Source organism: Xyrauchen texanus, chromosome 13 (genome assembly GCF_025860055.1).
Source record: "Xyrauchen texanus isolate HMW12.3.18 chromosome 13, RBS_HiC_50CHRs, whole genome shotgun sequence".
Classification (NCBI taxonomy): domain Eukaryota; kingdom Metazoa; phylum Chordata; class Actinopteri; order Cypriniformes; family Catostomidae; genus Xyrauchen; species Xyrauchen texanus.
This window is the reverse complement of record NC_068288.1, coordinates 27,661,603-27,685,431: the sequence shown is the minus strand read 5'-3', so window position 1 is coordinate 27,685,431 and position 23,829 is coordinate 27,661,603. Positions and strand designations below refer to the sequence as shown.

Genomic DNA, 23,829 nt, shown 5'->3' with positions numbered 1-23,829 from the left:
CCTGTTCGTGTCTACCTTGGTCAGCTTACTCAGTTTATGTTTCATTTCCCCATCGTGGGTTGTTACTTTGTGTTTTTCCTGTGTTGTTCATTTAATAAAGTTCAACTGCGTTTGGATCCGCATCTCCTCGTCTGCCTCGTTACTCAAGCGTAACACACATGCCAAAAAGGATAGCCTCCCCTCTTTTCCTCCTTTCATATGAAGCTCTATATACCTGATCTACCCATTCTGTCTTCAATTTCAGATGCTCTTTTTCTGACAAATGGGTTTCCTGTAACATTGCAATTGAGCACTTTAATTTCTTAAGTTGGTTCATTATTTTCTTTCTATCGGGCTGCTCAACCCCTTTATGTTGTAACTAACACATATTGAATTATCCATATTTTCTTATTGTAACTCTGCTAGGTAGCACACTGTAAGATATTTGGTATGCAACATTTACTGTAGAAGGGAACCGTTAAAGTGCCCTCGTTCTCACACCATTATATGTAAGATATTTGGTACTGATGAATTTAGACGCAAACTGTTTACGTGCCCGTCTTCTAACACCAATATATGTAAGGGAATTTAAGGTCTTGCAATATGTGAGCTATGAACTAAATTAAACTGTCCTTATTGTACATTATTAGGTAATGAAATGTATAATGGAATTAGTCACGTTCGACAACCATTATAAATTAGATAAATTACAAATAACTAAAAATCGTAAATACAACGCCTCTTTGTATCCGTTCACTATTTCTACTAAGGAATTAGCTTTAATAAGTGAATTGTGATTAATTCACTTATTGGAGTAATATTATTCTCATGGCTTATTGAAAATAATATCACAAGTATTTAGGTATAGCTTTGAACGAACTCTTTTAGAAACAGTGATGAGATTATTTATCAAAATATACCACAGTCATTCATCTTTGAATCCAGACAAACTTTATTACTATTCTCAACATAAATCGAATCTAACACATATATGAGACATGTTGGTGAAAAGAGGGACAGAATGTGAAATAAACGAACAGAACATCAGTACAAGAAAATGAACTATATGGAGTCTGTTGACAATGCCTTAAGAACCATTTAACCTTATTTGAGTCTACATCGATTTGCTATTTCCAAAGTATTTAACAAATACACCAGCACTTTGAGCACAATATTGGAGATGTACTTGCCTGTAGTGGTGTTTCCTTATGTTCTTTGTGTTGCTTGGTTGCATTAAATTAGGTTGTTTAGAGTGTCTTGACCATTTTATTGTTGGTCGATGGAAGTTGATTCTTGGTCTGTTAATTTATGATGCTGAGGAATTCCAGGATTAAAAAGGTTTGGTTTTTCCTAGATTCAAATAATGTTGTTTCAATTCTTCTGCATGTATGATCCAACAACAAGTTTAAACTGTATGGAGAACAGAGAAGTATCACTGGATTGAGCTGGTATGAAATCATAGCTGTCAAATGAAAACGATTATTCATAACAAGAACAAACTATTTTACAAGTCCCGACTTCCAATTGTTCCACTGGCGGAATGGGAACAAGACTGTAATATTAAAAGAACACATAACTGCGGCCAGTTCCTGGTGTTCAGAGAGCAGAGAGTTGTGACTTGAGCTCTCTGGGGAATCATGTGTGCACCGCTTGCAGCCATCCCTGTAATGCAGGTCCTTTGGAGCATCCCAATATTGTGGGTGTTTCTCACACAAGATCAGTTCAAAGGCTATCCATCTATTTGTATGAATTAACTTAGTTGTTTTCTTTCCTGACATCTATCAAAGCTGCAATATTACCACTGTTTGTGTTTGGCAGAGGTAAAAGTTTGACATAGTATTTTACTTCGGTACGTGAGTAAAGATGTACTCACAAAATGAAATTAAATAAAAGTCCAGAACATCTGTTTCCAGTCTCTAGTCTCAATTCAATTTCTTTATCAGTTCTTGTGAAGGCCTTGAGGTCTGCGTCCGATAGCAGGTTTATTTTTTCGGTTTACATCTGCCTCTTCCCTGCGTTGTTCATCTCACCTTTGACCGTTCGTGCACTTGTCGATCTCACTCGTCAACATCATCTTTTATGCTCATGTCCCACAGCGTTTGCACCGCATCTATTAGGGAATAGAAAGTCTTTTCACCTGTATCCATGTGAATCCTTATCTGTGCCGGGTAGAGACATTTTGCTTTCACATTCTTTAATCTGAGCTGATTAATGACGTCCCTGACCTGGCCTCTTTTCCTCTGAAGCTCTGGAGAGTAGTCGTTATCAAAGTATATCTGTTTTGTCTTATACATTTTCTGCTTCTGTGACCATGCTTGACGTGTAACTGCTTCCTTGACTGAGTAGTCCAGGAATTTTCATTGATCATTGATCTCGGCGGGGCAGTCGAATCTTTAGGTTTAGGTGCGAGTGCACTGTGCGCTCTTTTAAACTTTATATCCACATCAGTTAGTGTCGGTAGGGCGCAGTTAAGTATTTCCTTCACAAATTCCGCAGGATTGTCTCATTCACTTCCCTCATGGATTCGATAAATTAGTAAATTATTGCGCCGTAGTCTGTTTTGTAAGTCCTCACACATGACTGAAAGATCAATCTTATGTTGAAGCAGAAAGCGGAGCGCCCTCTCTCGCTTCATTCCAGAATCTTGTGTTGTGTTAATACGTTCCTCCGTTTCCTTTATCCTCACCTCAATTTTAGCAATTTGTCCTTTCAGATCCTGAACAGACGTCTCCAACTTTTGATTATGGCCTTCTTGGTTTTCCTTTCTTAGTTGTTTTAATTATTTTTGATTGCAGAAATGTCCGGAAGGCTTGTTAGCTTGATGATTTCTTCCTTTCGTCTTTTTATCTTGAGTTTTCACTTCTGTTCGAATTTTTGTTGTGCCTGGTAGTTGTACTAGTCTTTAAGCCTTAGATAATCACACTTTGCCAAATCTAATTAAATCTGCCAGTAATTAATGCATTAGATCAACAGAGCCAAACTTTTAGACTGTTTTCATTCCTGTTGTGTCACCGGAAGTCAGGTGCGGACTGGCCATTGGGAGAACCGTGACTTTTCCCGGTGGGCCGGCTGTGAAATGGGGCCACATGGGCCACCGCATTATGCCGAACGTGCCACAAAACGGCGTCCCCCGCTCAACAACTTTTGGGCCAGTTACTATGTAAAATCCCAGGCCGAATTTGCTTCCCAGTCTGCCCCTGCCGGAAGTCCATGTATGCAGTTTTTAATGCGGCTTAACTTGCTTAAAGTACTTTGCACTGTAACAGTGGAATTATTATTAACAATGGTGTAGCAGATGGATATATTTGGTGCTTTGCCATTTCATATAATACTATGTTTATGTCTTGATTGAGATTGAGACCTTACATGTTGTCAGCTTGTTAACCATTATCAGTGTAGGAATGTGCATGTAAATACTCTCATTGTTACATTGAAGACATATTTCTTATTACATATATAATTTATGTGTCCATTGAAAAGAGGAAAAAACTCCTAATCTTTGTGTATTTCAGCAGGAGCTGCCGGCGCCTCCTCCCCTGCTATTCAGGAAGCTAAGCAACCCCGACCTATCTCCTGCTGCAGGAAAGACCAAACTGCAGCGGCAGCTCAGTCAGGATGACAGCAGAGCTCGACGCAGCAGTATGGTGGGCATGCTTACCGGTAAGACACAAGCACATGTTACAACACAAGTGTGTTTGGTCTGGTGAAACGGAACCATGAGGAAATGAATGAGAGTAGTTCGGTCACATGACACTGTTCCACATATGTATTATTGTAGTACAATAGCATTGCTGCTGGCACACAGATAGAGACATACCCAGCCTCAAATACATCTAATTCCTCATTCTTTCTCATTGGCACTTGCTGTATTTGCTTGGCAGGCATCCATCCACAAATCAATGCAAATCAAAAGAAACATAAGAAATTATTGTTTTGCATTAATATAGGAAGGAAGCTTATTCAGACCATTAGGATATTTAGCATAGGATACCCTTCCATAATTATCAGTAGCCTACTATAATGTGAAAAAATTATATATTATGGCAAATAATTCACATAAATACAAGTACCTTTGTGAAGTACAATTACTGAATTTAATTTATGCTCATTTTAATTAAAAAAAGTGTCAGAAAAGGATGATTTTCATTACCAATTTTCGGTAATGAGAATTTTTATTTTGTAATACGGTAATGATAATTTGGGGGAGAAATAAGTGCAAAAATCTTATTGATCCTAACAATGTTTTTAGAATGGTTAAAAATGCTTTATATTTTTATGCATTATATAAATGCCTATATATATTTTTCTGATTATTTTGGGGGAATTTTGACTTGGACATTTCTTGAGATTTACCCATATTTACCCATGTAGAGAGAGATGATCAACCAGAAAGAGCTTGTAGGGTGGCTTAGATTTGGCTCTCAACTACAGAAAAGAGACTGGTGTATCCTGACTGCTCAAGATGCTCATATACTCTGTTTCCTCTGTGTGCCGCAGGAAAGCAGCTTCTGCCTCTGTCTAGCAGCATGCATGGTGGAGTGAGTCAGCTTGCCTGGCAACCGCACGCAGGAGAACCCAATAACTTGGTCCGCATGCGGAGTCAGTCATTTGGCCAGTCTGCCCCCTCTCTTACAGTGGGACTGGTGAGCACACACACACACTCACACACACACACACACGCACGCACACGCACACACACACACACACACACAACCCTCTCTATCTGTTTCTGTCCAAACACAAGCCCATGCCTGCACAAGACTTCAAATTGATAAAACCTAATGTTTTAAAAGGACAGTACCTACCATGTGGTGATGATGCATGACTAGAGCACATCATCAATTCTGCTCATGGATGTGGGAATCTCATGAAACCTATCAAAAACATGTCTAGGTCATTTTCCAGTCCAAATTAAAAGAAGGAATTAAGAATTATGAGGAATATATTTAGCCTGATAATACATTTCTCAAATAAGCTTCATTTGTTTTTTGCAAAATATAATTCAATTTTTGGGTGAAATGTTAATTTGAAATGTTTTAGTGAGATTCACTTGTAAATTTGTTCCTTTACCTGCTGATCAAATGCAGTATCTCTGTAGACAGGCCACATCAGGCAAAAAGAAAACAGCATTAGGTGTGGCTGGTCTTTGTGTTTGTGTATATGCATGTTTAGAAATGTTAGCAGCTATGTGTGTCAGTGTGCCAATTTAACTTTATCAGATCTGACCCACAGACAAGAGATGTAATATCTGCTGTATGTGAAAATGTATTGATTAAATTAGTCTGTTGCACAGTTTAAAGCCTAGTTCCATAGCTACATCTGCTGCCCATAGTGGGTACTACACTATTCAGATTGGAAAACTTTACTATTAATGTCCCGGTCAGACCAGAGTTTTTAGTATGTTTTACTTAAGACAGGTGGGTAATGTAATGTAGTAAGTATTTGTTTAGTCTCAGTTAGGGTTGTTGCAGGAATTTACTATACATTAAAACATTTACTATGCATTAAAACTTGCTCTATTACCAGTGTAGACTCAAGCAAAGCATTTAACCCAACTATGAGGTGTTCACACAGGACACTTTCTTGCACACAGGACACGTTCTTGCATTCAAAAACAGCAAAATTGGAGCACAGTGGAATGAAATGGAACACATGAGTCTAGAAATGGTTGTTTGTACCCAGCAGGTGGCAGCATTGTCCATATCTTGCAAACAAAGAAGCATTGAATAAGCTGCTCACTGATGTAGAACTAAACTGCACAAAGCTTGAATGGATAAAGTGCAACACAGAGTCTGCATGATTATCTCAGCCCTTATGTTTATGGAAGGAGAATGTACTCAGAACTGCACTGAAGCATAGTGCCTTAATAAAGTGGTAATTAATATGCCAGTGCTTAAGCAGGTTCTCTTTAAAGAGGCCTTGTCTGTTGAAAGGGAAGCAATGGACACAGTAATTGCTGCTTATTGTGCTGTGTGTGCCAGCATACAACAGCATGCTGATATTAAGATGTTCTAGTTTGCAGTTATGTAAGGTGGAGAGGCTGTAATTAATATTACTTTTATATTAGGAGTCTGAAAATGAATGCGATATTATACACAATATGGTCAAAAGTTTGTGGACACCTGAACACCAACATTCAAAATTTGCTTGTTGAACATTTAATTTGAAAACCATAGAGATTACTCTCACTCTTTGCTGCTATATCTAGGTCAGACATTGATGGACCCTGGCTTTCAGTATGCATCCAATTAATTCCTAAGGTGTTCAGTGAGGTTCAGGTCTGGGGTTTGTGCAGACCAGTCAAGTTCTTCCACAATACTTATGGACCTCACTTTGTGCACAGGGGTATTGTCATGCTGGCACAGAAAAGGGCCCTCACCAAACGGTTGCCATAATGTTATATAGAATGCCATTGTTTGCTTTAGCATTATGATTTGTCTTCACTGGAATTAAAGGGAATAGCCAAACATATTCATTAAAAGAGGTTGTCCAAAAACATTTGGCAATATAGTGTACATTATCTTTAAATCTGTTACCTGTTTTGAATTAGGACATCATTCAACAACTGTCATCAGTGCAATGAATGTAATTTGAAAGCTTTTTAAATGAATATGAATTCAATTGATCACTGGTTTAAATGAGAAATAACCTCATGATGCTAAAGTCGTAAACACTACAAGCAAGTGATATCATAAATATAATTTCTATCATTTTGATGCAACAATATTCTAGAGGATTGACAAGGAAATGACACATTTATATGTGAGCAATCTGTTTGATAAATTATGCTGAATATCATATTAACCAGCATCCAGGAAATTGCTAGTAGAAAACATATGCTGAGATAGGGTTTTTTGTATTAATAATCATACTTTTTTTGTGGTTCTAATGAATTTTGTTCTTGCTCTTGGTATGCCTATACTAATTATTAGGAAATAATGTGAAATAGACATATTATGAGTAACAGTTTTGACATCTCTAGTAAGATATTCTTTTTTTTGGCATGAATGTATGTGGAAATGACCCAGGGTTGGTTTACCCTGTTGTGATGTAGTTCATAATCCTCAGGTCCAGGCTGTGAGGGCAGTGGAGCTGATCCTTCGGGGCTTTATTGTGTCAGGCGTGGGAAAGACACAGAAGTGGTGCCTGGGTGTCTTAAGGGGAACCATGCAGTACAGGCAGATGGTGTTTACCTTCCAACTACGGGCATGGAGCTGTGTTTGTGTGTGCGTGCGTGCATGCGTTTCTGTAGGGACAGAATTTTTTGGGATGTAATTGGATACATGTGTTTGTGTGGTGATATTTGTTTGACATGAACCATAACTGATCATGATGGTGATACATCTGATCAGATTTAATAAGATTTATGGTTGTGCCAGTTACCCAGAAGGGGTACACGTTGTGTGCTAAGGCAAGCATCACAACTACTTTTGCTTATATCGAGGGTTAAGGATTTGAACAGACCCCTAACTCTTAGTATTAAACTTAGGTTTGTAAGTCATGCCGGTCCATTTTTGCTTGCATGATAGCTCAAGCTGTGTGGCTTGTAGAGGAGTGCTGTGCTTATTTAAGTGGGTTGATTTTTGCAGGGATGATGATCAAAAGACCCAGAACACACTAGCAATGCCCTAGTAACAACTCAGAACACACATTGCAACTGCATAATGATGCGCTAAAAAATAAGAACGACTAAGTAACCAAACACAACACCCTAGCATTGTGGCGCCAAGTGTTGCCCAGGTAAGCGCCACAAACATTTTCCTTAGAAAATTTACAAATTGATTTTATACAATTGTTTATATATATATGAATTTACATAGGCCTACTGTATATTGTGTTTCTCAGTGTGCATTCTTATGTGTTCTTATGTTCTTGTGGACTTGTTCAATATCATCATCCAGTGCTGAAGTTAAATTCTTGCACTCAATAATGCAAGTGCAGAGAATGCATACAATTTCAAGTATTTGTTCTTGATGTCGAATGATGTGACTTGTGGGCAGACCCATTTGAAGTCCCAGTAGTTATAGTGGGAGATGAAAGACATTATTCACATTTTCCCTCGAGTTTCCTGCTGTAAGCTTGCAAAAGTCTGATTGCTTCTGAAAGTTGTCATACTCTGTCCAAAAAATGTGTTTTGTTGTGCATCATTTTAATAAAGTAATAAACACATGGAAACGAGTGTTAATAGTACCGATTATTCAGTGCAGATAGTTGATTTATGGAATCGGTTATTGGAAAAATCTATGCTGATAATTGCTGATAGTTTTTTCATCATTTCAAAATAAAAGTCCCTGGTTTGTTTTTGGGGTTGTTTATACTTAAAAATATGCACCAAAAATTATTTTTTTTCTGGTTAAAATTGTGATTTTAGTTTAATAACTGCATCTGGGATTTTATTCATTTTGGACTCATTGTCTGTGCCGTCATATTTCGGAAGTATAATACATTTTTTTGACATTATATAAATCTATTTAATAAGCTATCGTCCGATTAATTGTTATTAGCCTTTCTTACCACCTTAGTTATCGGTATCTGCAAAATCAGTCGAGCTCTAGTCAACAGAATTTTAGTCTTTTAACTAGTTCTGCAAATCATCATTGGTGTGATAATAATGATAATGCTGTCACTGGTGTGATAATGCCAGTATTTCTCTCACTGGCTTCAAATGTAATGGGGCGGTCAATTGCGCAACAGGACAGGGTCTCAAAGCTTGCAATAGATGCATTATATGTCCTCCTGTCCTTCCGAATTTGTTTTTCCAAGTAGCTTTTTCAATACTGGTTTTTATAAGAATGCAAGTCCATTTTCTACATTCTTAGCATTGAGAACCACTTTTGTTTTTCTGATACTGCTACAATATACAGTATGCTGTGTGTGAAGAGAATGTGGTAGTCTGTCTCTTCTGTTTTGTATTTGTGAAGGGGTAGCAGGAAATTGTAGTCTTTTGATCACCCACACGCCACTGTGGTTTTGTTCAGTTATTTTAACAGCAAACATCTAGGGAAGTAACAAGGTATTTTTTATGTCCTTTTGGAGATCAAAATTGAGATGCCAATGAGATTGGAGCCTGGAAACAGTGGCATTAGCATACCATCAAATTTGCATATAATTTGCATATAAGCTGGGGGAAAAAAGGAAAGGTTGTGCTAATGTTGTAAGCAATGTTGTCACTTACAGTTTTTGTCCCCTTGCTTATTATACTGTGTATGTTTTTTTTTTATTTATTTTTTTTAGCTATGTTTATTGCTTCAAATAGTACATTAAGATAAAATAGTGGGTGCCATTACAATGCAAAACTATATTTTATCAACAGATATAGCATTTTCCTTTTGCTTACAAAGGCACTAGGGTTAAATTGTGCACCGGTCATATATTTTAAATGGTGATTTGTTTTCCCTTCCCAGGGATTCTGGTCTTTAGTGTGATATATGGAGCTTTTAAAGCCAGTCTGAGGCTCACATAAGTAGCTGTGGCTTTTGTGAATTGACAGTCAATGCTATGCCACCTAAATCTTTTAAACTGAGAGTGAAATCTGTTTGCAACCTTTTAAAATATTAGCCTGCTTTGATATCTCTGCTCATTTTTGGTGGTTGGATAATAAATGTGAAACCTGGAGGCAATAGAGGACACAAGGAAGAAAAAAACTAAACTAAACAGGAAGCCAGAATGTTTGCTCCTGTCCCGTCGTCAAACAAGAGATTACAAACAAAGTGAGTGAATATGTACAGTATGAAATATTTAAAAGGAAATTATGAATAATTACTTAAAAGACCCTCATCTGTGCTGCCAACCAACCCAAGGTGACGACAGCAGTAGAGGCTGCTGGGATCTGTGTTTCTGTCTACCTATTTGTTGTGCTGTTAGCTTTTTTACATTTACCCTCTCTGCTTGTTTCCTTTATCTGATTGCAACTTTTGTGTTTTGCTTTGCACCTGCTGTTTCTATCTTCAAGCTCTTAATCTGATGTTTTTGCCTTTGGCCCAAACCGTGAGATGATCTATGATGCAAAGAAATTGAACCAAAGTTTGCAAGATACCATGGTGGGAAAAAAGTAATCTGTTTGACAGGTTTTTAAAATCTGATCTATATCAAACCAGTTTAACTCCCCCCACACACAACACACAATATTTCATGTTTTATTTATTTAGATTTTGCCTGATAGTGAAACATTAGCAATCGTTTGAGTTTCACAACATGTTAATCAGTTGAGCTCTATATAAAACAGGGATAGTTCACCCAAAAATTAACAATATACAATGTAGCTGAAAGTTGACTGACACTGGTGTACCACCTAACGTCTCGTTTTGGGTTCCAGGGAAGTTTGAAACTTTGAGTAAATGATGACATAATTTCCATTTATGTGTGAACTATCCATTTCAAGTATACTGTCCTTCCCTGCTTCGAATATTCTGAAAACCAAAAGGAAAGGTCTGGAAACTGCAAAGTGTCCCCATCCACCTTGTAACTACAGGGAGTGATGACTCACTCTTTTCTTTTTAAGGGTAAGCATTTAATAACCAGTGAGCCGAGGGAAAGAGGAAGACAAAACACATTCCCACAATGTTCCCACATGTTTCTATTCACTGCCTTCAATAGCTTCACCTGTCCAGGTAGTAGGAAATGTTCATTATTCATTTCTGGACGTGGGATGTAGAAGTCAGAAATTGAGGATTGCTACACTTAGCCTACATACTGAAGAATGCATTAAGGTTATAACTGTGTTGCAGCATGACCTGCTCAAGGAGATAAGAGTCAAAAATCCTAAATGTGAGTCTACAGTACGTTATGTAAGAGGTACAGCTCTCTCAAGAGTGTGTCCTGAGAATGCACGAAGATCTGCCCAATCAAACATTAACAATTTACTAGTAGGGTTCCTGTAGTTATGGATAACCTGGAAATATCAGGGAATTTTCCAGGTCATGGAAACTCATGGAAATGGACAAAATCGTAAAATAACAGATGTGTAAAAGGACATTTCTGTAGTTTAAGTGATAGTTTACCCAAAAATGAAAGTTCTCTCTTCATTTACTTAACCTCATGCATCTAAGATGTGTATGAATTTTTCTTCTGCAGAACAAACAAAGAAAATTATATTTTAAGAATATATCAGCTCTGTAGGTGCATACAATGCAAGTGAATGGGTGCCGAAATTTTGAAGCTCCAAAAAGCAGATCAAGTCAGCATAAACATAATCCATCAAACTGCAGTGGGTAAATGTATTCTGAAGTGATCCAGTTGGTCTTTGGTTAGAAGAGACCAAAGTGTAACTCCTTTTTCACTGTACATCCTGTCTACTTTGTGATCATGATTTCATGCTCAATTACACTTCTTAGCGCCATCTAGCACTCTGCACATGCGTCAAGTTCTAGAAAGTGTAATTGAGCTTGAAATAATGATCACGTCTAGAGACTGCAATGGTAAGATGTACAGTGAAGAGTTTTGTGGATTACTTTTATTAGCTTTCTAGGCCTGGTTACCATTCTTTTGCATTGTATGGACCTAGGGAGCTGAGATATTCTTATAAAAATCTTAATTTGTGTTCAGCAGAACATCTGTGATGGCATGAGGGTGCACCACAGCAACTCTAGTTCTTGTCCTTGGTATTTTTAGATGAGCTGTTTTAAGTAGAAATAGCCTTTTGATGTAACAGGCAATCTGAGTCATTATTTATGTTTCATTTATGCAACCAGGGTTTGCACAAGAATATACATATTTTTATTGGTTTTGAAAAGGCACATTAGTTGCCCTTCTTCAAGTAAAAAAAACAAGTGAGAAAATGTCTTTCTAAGTGTCAAAAAACTGTGCTTAATTTATTTTATCTCCTATTCTTTCCCTCTCTCTTCTGTCATCACATTATCTTGCTATAATTTTATCTTTCCTCGTTTCACATTACAGAACTTGTTCTTATCCTCAGTTGTCAAAGCTGTGACCTTTTAAAACTCACACAGAGGCATGATTCCAGCTTAAATTGGTCAGAATATCACGAGATCTTCTGCTCAAATTACCCCTGTGGATCTAGCAATTATGAGACCATTCTGAAATACTCTGTTAGTCATTAATGTTCAAGTTTCAAAAACAGATGATAAATAGGGGTGTAACAATCCATCAATCTGGATGTGAAAACGCTCCACCACTCCCTGGTTCTTTTGACAGCACAGAAAAGGAGTGCTGTCTATAGGTGCTTAAACTCAAGGTTTGACATGATTTATGATATTTCATGGATCAAATTCATTGTTGTCACATCTGCTTTATTTAGACCCATTCCCCCCTCAGGTACTGTTGGTAGAATTTAACTTTTCATGAAGGAATCGCACAAACTCTGATTGCAAACAGCTGTTTTCAATTTCCAATGTGCAATCTCTGTGACAGATATCAGGCCAAATATGATCTAACGATGATCTTATGTGAACAATAGCCATGTAAGATAACGGGAAGAACGGAACCCCATCTCTACCATCGCAGTGCATAGGCTATTGTTTGTGAAAGGATATGTTAATTTTAAAAGTATTACATTATTATTACATAATTTTTATTATGTCTTTGCATTTATATTAACTGCAGTTAGTAACTTCTTCAATCGAAACAGCTGTTATTACGTTTGAATTCTGATGAACATTGATGATCACATGTGTGTGACTTATTTTTATATTATTTAAAAAATAGGCACATAATATCATTTCATATCGATCGCAGGCCCCTGGATCAAATCGAAATAGCATTGCAGCAGACTTTGAGGTATCGGCAAACATTGGATCGCTGCCTAAGAGAATTGATATCTTATCTTAATGAAAATGATGCTAATGCTAATATATCTTTTATGACCAGTAACGCTTAGTTTGTGTTATTTATTTTAAAACGTATGAATATGACGAGACTATCTAGCTATACCAAATCTGTTCATAGCAAATGAGCTGATCAAAATTTAGTTAATTACCCCTGTCTCAACAAGACTCTTAAATCTCTTTTGTCTTTCTTCCTCCCAGTGGTGAGATTCTGGTTGACTGAGTCCAGATAGCAATTAGGATGCATATGAAAAATTAAACACTTCTGCTTGAGATCAGTGCACATTTGGAGCACAGAGTCAATAAACACAGCACAACATTACTCTTGGCTTCCGGCAACTAATTTTCCAGAAATAATTGTCTAACGAGGTTTTGGCTTTGTTTTTGCAGTCTCTTTCTTTCTTGTTTTTTTTTTTTTCTTTCTTAAACAAGCCAAATTACTAAAGAAACCCCTTTTCTCTTTCTGTTTTGAAGCTAATCAAGTGCAAAAGACTTTGATGCTTTTTGCTGTGAAGTTTGCTCCATATTTTCTGAAGTGGATTGTGTTTCATGCTCTTTGGTACTTCAACAGCCTGGGCATTACTGACAGACTCTGACATTCACGGGTGTACATTCATAAAAACCCTTCAAAAATATGTGCAAAAATAAACTTTTAAAGGTGTTTCAATGTCAAAACTGTTTCTTGTATCCCAGCTAAAAGGGATAGTTCACCCAAAAGGAGAATTCTCTCATTATTTACTCACCCTCATGATATTCCAGGTGTATAACTTACTTTCTTCACCAGAACATGTTTGAAGAAAAATAAAATAATATTTAGCTTAGTAGGCCCTTAAAATGCAAACAAATGGAGATTTCTCTTTTGAAGCTCTAAAAAGTCACCAACAATCAGAAAACATTATCCATACGACACCAGCTGTTAAATGAATGTCTTCAAAAGCAACATAATTGCTTTTAGTGTGAAAAAAGATCAATATTTAAGTACTTTTGAACTATAATCAAATGCTTCACTAAAAGGTGGAGTTCAAGCAGTATCTCGTGTGATGTATTCACATTGCCGTGGATACAGGTGTAATCTCACATTCTCCACTTGGTTGAGATATCCAGGATGAGCTCACAAATGCACTATTGTTAATAAAGAAATGAAATACAGATCTAATCAAATCAATACAGATCTAAACCAAAACCAACCAACAAACTGTACAGCGTTCCTCCTACACAGTTGTAAACAGCGTTGCTCTTCCACTGTGATGCACTTTCGTCAGCTCTCGCGTGTTTCAAATGCCAATGCGATTATGTCACACGTGCGTACCGCTGCTCACCGGAAGCGTGATTTAGAGTTAAAAAAAATACTTGAATATTTATCTTATTAACACTAATAGCGATCATCACCTTAGAAGACATTCATTTAACATATGGTGTTGTATGGATGAAGTTATGCTGACTGTCTGTGGTTTTTGGAGCTTCAAAAGAGAAATCTCCTTTCACTTGCATTTTAAGGACCTACTGAGCTAAGATATTTTTCAATTTTTCTTCAAATGTGTTGTGGTGATGAAAGTCATACACACCTGGGATATCATGAGGGTGAGTAAATTAACTTTACTCACTTTAGTTAAATTAACTTTAGTTGGCTCTGCACTTTATTGTAATTTAATATAATTCTTGGTTGATTCCCCCAAAACTAGTAAACGCTGTGGGTCTAGGGCACTATCAAAACATTGCTCTGTTTGCAATCAAAGGCTCAACCAATGACATCCATTTTAACTGTTGATCGCTTCGTTCAGGAGCGGGTTTGGTTATTAGCAATAATTAATAATTATCAAAGATAATTCTTAATGATTAAAATCAAAAGAACATTGATTAGAATCAACATTAGCTTATTAATCCTTCAAATCAACCATCATCAAAGACAACTATCAATTATCAAAATCAATGGAATATTAATTATTATCAAAGACAACTATTAATTATTAAAATCAATAGAAGATTGATTAAAACCAGCATTAGCTTATTAATACTTCAAATCAACAATCATCAAAGATAACTCATCAATGATCAAAATCAATAGAATATTAATAAGGATTAATATTGCCATGGTACCACCCTGGAATCAGGGACTAATAACCAGACACTATAACAGTCTGAATATAGGATGGTTCTCTTAGGAAAGTTGACGTCTGGAGAATATAGAAATTCAAAATGAAAACAATGAAGGCTTGAATTCGAGCACTGACATCCCCTACCAGCCCTTGACACAGGTGCATGCAGAACAATACCAAAACACTTCTCTTTAAAGTATAACAAAGTTTATTGGTGCAGTAATATCAGTTAATAATTAATCCAATGCAGTCGATAAACTTCCGACTTCCAACTACAAACTAAACAGTAACATGATTAGATATGGTAACAAATAAGCCTATAATACATGAGAGGAATGTATGTGTTTGTGTGTGTGTGTGTGTGTGTGTTGGATGAAGTTATGCTGACTGTCTGTGGTTTTTGGAGCTTCAAAAGAGAAATCTCCTTTCACTTGCATTTGGTAACAAATACCACCGAAGCTGGTTCTAGCGATCGTGGGAGAGAAGGCAACCATTAGTTTTATCACTCAGATGCGGTAAACGACCCGTAATCCATCCGCCGCAGTCGTTGGTTCTTTAATGGATACACTCAGTGTGCTGGACTCACCCGCGATGGTGGAAATGCTCAAACAGACAAACTTGATCGATTTGTTTGATTTTGGCGCCGTTTGTGTTATCAGGCTTTGAGTGTTCCTACAGGCCGCAGTCAGGCTTTATGACCGTATTTAGGCCTGCCTATGTCTCCTATCTGATTACATGAGGCCCAACATAACCTATTGTAAGTCTGATTGCTTAGAAACGTAATAGCACACCTCTCCTCAACAAGCCACATGTTTTTTTCATTCATGTTGATGCATTTGACAAACCTCAAACCCCTAACCCAAGTATAAGCAATAGTAATAGGGATTCTACCAAGCACGACTTATAATGACATCACTTATATCTCTGTGATGCAGTGAGTGGTTGAGGAATATTTATGGCCTATGCTATAAATTACGCACCCCCCTCCCCATGGCACATCCATTTGATGACACCTCTTTGTCTATATCTTCAGCTTGATGACCTGACAGTTAGAATAAGGCTACGATCCCACATCAACCTAAATTTCACACACACCTCATCGCTCCCCTTAGACAAGGTGTCGATCTTGGGGTGTCTTGATTTGTCAGTTTTTAAATTAGTTGGAGATGGAAATAGCTATCGTTCTCCTCAAGAGACTTAACAAGTGCTATGAGCCTTATCCCATTGCAGTCTGTCATGTATAGATGTTCTCAACTTCTATTTCTCGATTTTTGTATATACACTTCGTTATACTCTATCTTCTCATCTTTGGACCTATTTTAACTTGGTTGCTATAGATTAATGTATTTAAACGGGTAGTTCTGCCAGAAAATGTAAATTCTGTTATAATTTATTCAGGCTCAACTTGTTGTTCTAATACTGTTTGACACTCTTTCTTCTGTGGAACACAGATTGACCATTCACTTTTATTGTATGGAAAAGAATATAATGAAAGTGAAAGGTGACTTAGGTTTGGAACAACATGTGGGTGAATAAATGAAGGAATTTTGGTAAGCTATCCCATGTGTGTTGTTAAGTTAAAACAAGCGTAATATAAAGTATTGATGTGCTTTAATTGCTACTTTATATGGTTATTATGAGAGATTGATTTCAAATGCATTAGCTATAGGTGCTCAGGGAGGGTGTTTAATTGCTGTCGGTGGTGGACTGTATCTCTGCCTTAAGGCAAGAGCTGATGTCTGTTTCAGCTCACCTGCTAATTTCACTTCATACACACGCTCCCAACCCATCTGTTCAACGATCCATGCATGGTTTGTGTATTTACTACAAGTAAAATGTGTGTTGCTATGTGTAGTGTGTGCCTGCTTATGCACCTGCTTAGTGGAGAATGGGCTGGGCTTTGTGTGTCTGGTTTCAAAGTATGCAGCTGCCTGGTAAATATTTATAAATCTATTAGCATGTGTTAAACAGATTCTTAGCCTTAACAGTGGTTTCCATGCACAAACCAGACTCTTGGCAGACAATTGTGTGTGCCTTGGGCTTTTGGCTTGGTTGGGTCGGTTTAACCTTTGGCTGGGTGAATGATGATTGCTTTACACTTTTTGTATGATCCCCATTGACTTTTCCGTTTGTTTGCATTTTTATTGTTGTTCCATAGTTATTGACACACTATATCTGTTACATTTGACTTTTCTTATATTTGTGTATTTAGCAGACCCTATGTTTGTGCCAATTAATTCAGGATGTAGCCAAGATGTCAGAGTCAAATAATAAAGGGATAGTTCACATATGGAATTCTGACATCATTCACTCATTCTCTTGTTGTTCCAGTAAGACTTTATTTTCTTCTGTAGAACACAAAAGTAGATGTTAGGCAGGATGTTAGCCTCTTTCATCGTTCACCTTCTCCATTCACTTTTTCCATGCAATGAAAGTGATAGTGAGGTCATTAGGAGGTCTCTGTATCATACTACTTCATCTTTGTTGCTTTAATAATTTTGTTTGCTCATATCATCAGTAACATGATCCGCTCAACACACTCGCTCCCTCTTTCTCCTGCATGTTCTTTATCTTTGGTTGCTGGCTGTGCTCTAGATTCAGGTGGTTATTTGAGGTCAACTCAACTAAATGCCATTTCACTTATAGATCAGATCTATTTCTTCAGCAAACACTGCTAGAGATAAAAGCCACGTGAGGTTGCTGTGGAAACTGTCCAGGCTGTTATGAATGTTGTCTTTTTTTGAATTGATTCACATTTTCATTTTTTTTTTACTCTCTCTGATGCTCCTTATGTCACTCTCACAATCAATTGCAAGATTTGACTTGTTTGAGGGGGTCGAGGTTTCTGTATTTATTAAAACAGATTGAATCCACCATGTGTCTAGCTGGATCTAGCCTTGACTTAATGTCAAGATCTGCATTTATATAGTTTCAATTTCAGCTAGTTCCATCAAATAGAAGTGGACATTTTTTCCCATTATATTCTTCACACAGTCCGTAAAGTCCATACCTGCCAACACTCCTGATTTTACCAGGTTTCTCCCATTTTTCCACCCCCCCTCCTGCTGCACTCCCGATTTACAATTTCTCCTGATAATCTCACGATTTTCCGAATCCACACTTTGCTCGTGAGAATGTATTAGACCTCCAGGTGGAGTTGCCGCCCATCCTTTAATACTAAAGTGGAGGGTGTGGTAAGGGACTGTCTGAAAAGTACACACATTGTAAGATGTACAAAATTACACAGATCCAACAACGTAGGAATACAATCACTGAGTCATGAAGTCAAGACAGTAAAGTGAAGTGAATTATTATTATTTTTTTAATTAAATAATATACAAAAATACATATAAACAAACACAGATGTATACATAAGATAAAGAAGATATATAATTGAAGACCTAAATATAATTATAGTTTTTATAATTCATAGGTCTGGAAAGTTCTCAGCCACTAGCGAGAAGGCAAGGGAGGCAGTGTCACTATTTGCTCATTTCAATAACATTGAAGGCCTGAGCGTGGCATGAATGTGAGGGCGATAACCACCGAATATAGACAAAGTCACATAAGTGGTGACATTGGCTCAGATTAGCGCAGATTCGTCTAATATGCTGTCTATCAATCAATGCAATAAACCCCTCTTCTCATGCTCATCTCCGCAGATCGCTATGTGTTGGACAAACTGAATTAAGTGTAAAAACTATCTGCAAATAAAACAACTAACCGACATGGATAACAGCACTTTTGGTCACGTCCAAATCAAAATGAACTTGAAATGACCTGAAACAGGAAATGGTGTGCTAGAAGCCCCTTGAACGCTTGCTCTTAAATGTGGCAGCTTGTGCCTTCATGAAACATTCACTGTTTACCAAGGAGTAGATAAATAAAAACCCATATCGGTTGACCACTAAATGTAGGACAATAGGCATTTTTACAATTTTGTTAAAATGTTTGCATTATATATTTTTATGTAGGCCTACTTTTTTTATATCATATGTTGTGAAATCTCATATGTCAGATTTCAATTTTAATTTGTGTGTTAAAAAAAATTTATGTCAGATTTCAGATTTGTATTGGTTTAACCTGAAAGCTATGTAAATGTAAACTGGAACTGAAATAGGAATTTGAAAAAACCTGAGATGGCACTCTGCCTCATCATTTCAAACGTCCACCACACGCCACTGTTCTCAGCATATAAGAAAAGGTATACCATTTAATTTTTTATTAATAATTCAAAAACTAAAAAAGCTAAAACTGTGAAGGATGTGGTAAGGGACCATCTGAATACATGGTCATTTTCTTGGTATTATTTATCTTCAATAATATTATACTGATCGGTACTGCAGCTCCCTATACGCATATTGCACAGCCTGCATAGGTACCTGCTCCCTATGGGGCCACCACCTTACTCCACCTACTGCCGTTCATCACACACACACACACACACACACTCACACATGGTGAACATGGTGCCTTCAGGCATTTGGAAATTGTTCCCAAGGATCTACCAGACTTGTGGAGCTCCACAATTTTTTTCTGAGGTATTTGCTGATTTCTTTAAATTTTTCCATGATGTCAAGCAAAGAGGCACTGAGTTTGAATGCCTTAAAATACATTCACGAGTACACTTCCAGTTCAGTACACCTCCTATCAGAAGCTAATTGTCTAAAGATTTGACATAATTTTCTGTAATCCAAGCTGCTTAAAGGCACATTTAACTTGGTGTATGTGAACTTCAAACTCACTGGAATTGTGATAGTCAATTAAAAGTGAAACAATCTGTCTGTAAAAATTACTCATGGCAAAATAGATGCCAAAATTTGGAATAATGTACAGATTTTACTGTTTCGGAAGGAAATTGGTACTTTAATTCACCATGGTGGCATTCAACTCATCACAAAGTATAGTCAGGACACTACTGATTTAAAAAACAGCACCATCACTATTTGGAAATATTTATTTTTGATCAAATCTAGACAGGACCTATTCACAGCAGCCATCAATCACTCCAACACCTTTTCCTTGAGTAATCATGCAAAATTGTTAATTTGGTACTAGAAAATCACTTGCCATTATATCAAACACAGTTGAAAGCTATTTGGTTCAATAAATAAAGCTTAAAATTGTCTTTGTATCTGGCATGTCTTAAGGAAAACATTATTTTAACCCTTTACAGTAAAGATCTTTCAAATACAGTGTCCTGAAATTGACATTACTTTTTGCTCTCTCTCTCTCTCTCTCTCTCTCTCTCTCTCTCTCTCTCTCTCTCTCTCTCTCTCTCTCAGATTAGAGGACCGGAACTAACTGTGATTTTTCAGCCTAATGATGGCTTGCTTCACTGATAGTGACAGCTCTTTGGATCTCATATTGAGAGTTGACAGCAACAGATTCCAAATGCAAATAGCACACTTGAAATGAACTCTGGACCTTTTATCTGCTCCTTGTAAATGGGATAATGAGGGAATAACACACACCTGGCCATGAAAGAGCTGAGCAGCCAATTGTCCCATTACTTTTGGTCCCTTAAAAAGTGGGAGGCACATATACAAACTGTTGTAATTCCTACACCGTTCACCTGATTTGGATGTAAATACCCTCAAATTAAAGCTGAAAGTCTGCAGTTAAAGCACATCTTGTTCGTTTCATTTCAAATCCAATGTGGTGGTGTATAGAGCCAAAAAGATTAGAATTGTGTCGATGTCCCAATATTTATGGACCTGACTGTATATATGTATTTGTATGTGTATATATATATGTATATATATGTATACACACACACACACACACACACACACACACACACACACACAGTATATACAGACTTACAGGGGCTTACAAGCGTTTTTGCAGAAAAATATTTATTACTATTTAAAAACTTAAATTGTAAAAACTTAATTTCCAAGTTACATTTTAATATAATCCTAGATTTTCAATGAAGTCTCAAACTTTTGAACCCTGCTTTATATCATTATATAATTTTATATCATGCTTTTTCTGTCTCCTATTGAAGACAAAGTTGAGGCCTGTTAACATACTGCTGACCATGTTCTCTCCTCATTTCGGCTGAGACATCTCCATCAATTATACATGGACTTTTTAGAGTCTAGATCCAAATATGGGTTTAAATACATCAAGCTAGTCTCCAGTTCTTTCCCTATTTGATCAGATGCTCTTAGACAGGATGTGATGAGCCAGGAAACAACGGTTATTGAGTTTGCACAGCGATTGATTGAGTCAAGTCTGGATCAACCAGGAAGGAACTCAAGTCTCCCTTTTAATTAACCTGCTTGTATCTTCAGACTGTCTGTCGATACAGCAGCTAGCCCTGTGTCTCACTCAACACCACTGTAAGACAACGTGTAAATAAGCTCACCCCGCTGGAACAAAGTGTCGAGGACTGTGTGATATTTGTCATCTGCTCATTAAACAATGCCAGTGCAGTTGATCATGGTCCTGTGTTACTTGCTGTTGCTGTAATTTAGCTACACTTGCAGCCAAAAGATTGGAATAATGTACAGATTTTGCTGTTTCGGAAGGAAATTGGAACTTTAATTCACCAAAATGGCATTCAGCTGATCACAAAGTATAGTCAGGACATTTACTTTTTCACTATATAGCTCCATCACTATTTGAAAAAAGTAATTTTTTTATAAAATCTAGACAGGACCCATTCACAGCAGCCATCACTCCAACACCTTTTCCTTGAGTAATCATGCTAAATTGCTAATTTGGTACTAGAAAATCACTTACCATTATATCAAACACAGTTGAAAGCTATTTGGTTTGTTAAATGAAGCTTAACATTTTCTTTTGTATTTGTTTTTGAGTTGCCACCGTATGAAATAGACTGGCATGTCTTAAGGTCATTATTAGGTCAAAAATGACAAAAAAGAAGCAGCTTTCTCTAGAAACTCGTCAAAGATTGAAGGCTATGCAATGCTTGAAATTGCCAAAAAACTGAAGACTGCATACAATGGTGTACTCAACAGTCTTCAAAGACAAAGGACAACTGGCTCTAACAAGGACAGAAAGAGATATGGAAGGCCCAGATTAAACTAAACAAGAGTATAAGTACATCAGAGTCTCTAGTTTGAGAAATAGATGCGTCACGTGTCCTCAGCTGACAGCTTCATTGAATTCTACCCACTTTTGATGAAAGCGTCTGCCAAATGAATAAATGTAAATGTACCCATTTACCCGAACACCAGTTTCATGTACAACAGTTAAGAGAATGCCACTTTGGTTAATAAAAGTACCAATTTCTTTACATAAGAGCAAAATCTGTTTATTCCAAACTTTTGGCCGCCAGTGTATATGAAAGCACATCTGTGGTTGGTACAGTACATTTGCCTTATGGAAAGACAAGTGAAATTAACTGCCTTTGTTGTGGAGCCCAGGGGTGTGGAGTTTCACACTTTCAAAAGCTGAAATTTCACACCATTTATGAGCCCCAAGTCTAAAATAATTAAAAACCAGACAATGAGTCAAACAAGCTTTTTTCCTCTATTTTTAATTTATATCCATACAGATACTTTTGCATAAACATTATTCTCTTATTATGACTTCTGCTGTAGGAAAAGTGCCACATTGAAAGAGAGAAATTAAATGTTGCTGTAAGGAATAAAAGCATATCTGTGTAGCTTTTTAACGAGAACCATGAAGAGAAGGGAAATATGACAATGACTGAGTTGATTGTGTTGCTCCATCTTCTTTAATGAGGCAGCAAGATGAAAGAAACTAGTCTACCACTAAAGCCAGGCTGCTGAGTATTCAGAAAATAATACATTATTTTGTGATTGTTTTGTTTAGTTTGTGTGTGTGTTTGTGAGTGTGTATGTGATGCTAACAGCATCTAGGCATATCTTATGTTGCTGGTGGATCAAGAAATTCCATCTATTCTAGTACAGATTTTGATTGGTTGACCTCAGCAGCTGTAAACTACATTAATTCATTAATTGGTAGTTTTAGTTTGCACTGTGATATATCTACTGTGTAGGATGCAGGTAAACCTCAGTAAATAGATGAGCTTTAATTAAGAGAGAGTTATGAAATGACATCACACTTTGACTTGGTGATTCTCTCTTATCGGTTTTGATGGTCCTTGCATTAAAATCCATGCCATTTAACACAAGGATTGTGGATCCCATCAACTGCCCAAAAGCACACAAAGTTTTTACCTGTTAAAATGTGGTAAAAATCTGCCCAGATACAAATTATGGAGGGATGGGTGAAGATTGAGTTGGCTTGCCAATTAGTGAGAGTTAGAGTTGACAAATGAAAGGAAATTAACAATTCTGGTTTCAATTCTGATTTCTCTTAAAGTTTCAGGTTTTTTAACAATTACATTTACAATTTGTAAATCATGATTCTTTTAGTGCTTTTGAGGAAGACTTATATGAAGTAAGAAATGCAATTCTTATGTTTACTGCCCTTAGCAGTCTGTTACCAAATTATGAGATCTTTAATATTTTAATTGAACAGATTCTTGAAAAAGGTGTGCTTTTGCAGACCTTTTAATTAAGATAATAATTTCTTTTTTTTAAATGAATATACCTCTAATTACAACAGATTTCATAATGTATAACTTCTGCTCATTGTCATATGAACAACCAGTCAGTAAGCACTCCGATTTAAGTCTTATGAGTTGGACATGAAATTAATATCTTGAACAAGTTTTCGATTCAGTAAAAACAACCAGCTGATAAGTCATTGTTTTGAAGGTAGTGTATTGCGGTGAATAGAAGAAAAAAAACCTACTCATAAGTCATAAGATCAATTTGTTCTGGAATCAGAATCTAGTCATTGCACAAGTTTCACGCCATATATTCTCAAACAGTGCTGTCAAAAGTACCAGTACTAGTCAATACTTAAGTAAAAACGATGTCGTGATACCAGTGTTTCTGCAGTACTGGTAGAAGAGCACCGACTCAATCCGATACCCTTGTGATGTCTGACCAGTGATGGGCCGTGCA

General features: G+C 36.9%; 1 protein-coding gene across 2 annotated transcripts in view; it reads left to right on the top strand.

Annotated features, from left to right (window-relative positions):
• mast2 (microtubule associated serine/threonine kinase 2) overlaps positions 1-23,829 on the top strand; it is a 205,412-nt gene that overhangs the window by 63,372 nt on the left and 118,211 nt on the right. The window contains exons 2-3 of one of the 2 annotated variants that reach the window (XM_052140868.1): positions 3,495-3,639; positions 4,477-4,622. In XM_052140868.1, the coding sequence (XP_051996828.1) occupies positions 3,495-3,639; positions 4,477-4,622 (291 nt within the window). Of the gene's footprint in view, positions 1-3,491; positions 3,640-4,476; positions 4,623-23,829 lie in introns of both variants that reach the window. The other variant, XM_052140867.1, reaches the window with a different exon arrangement.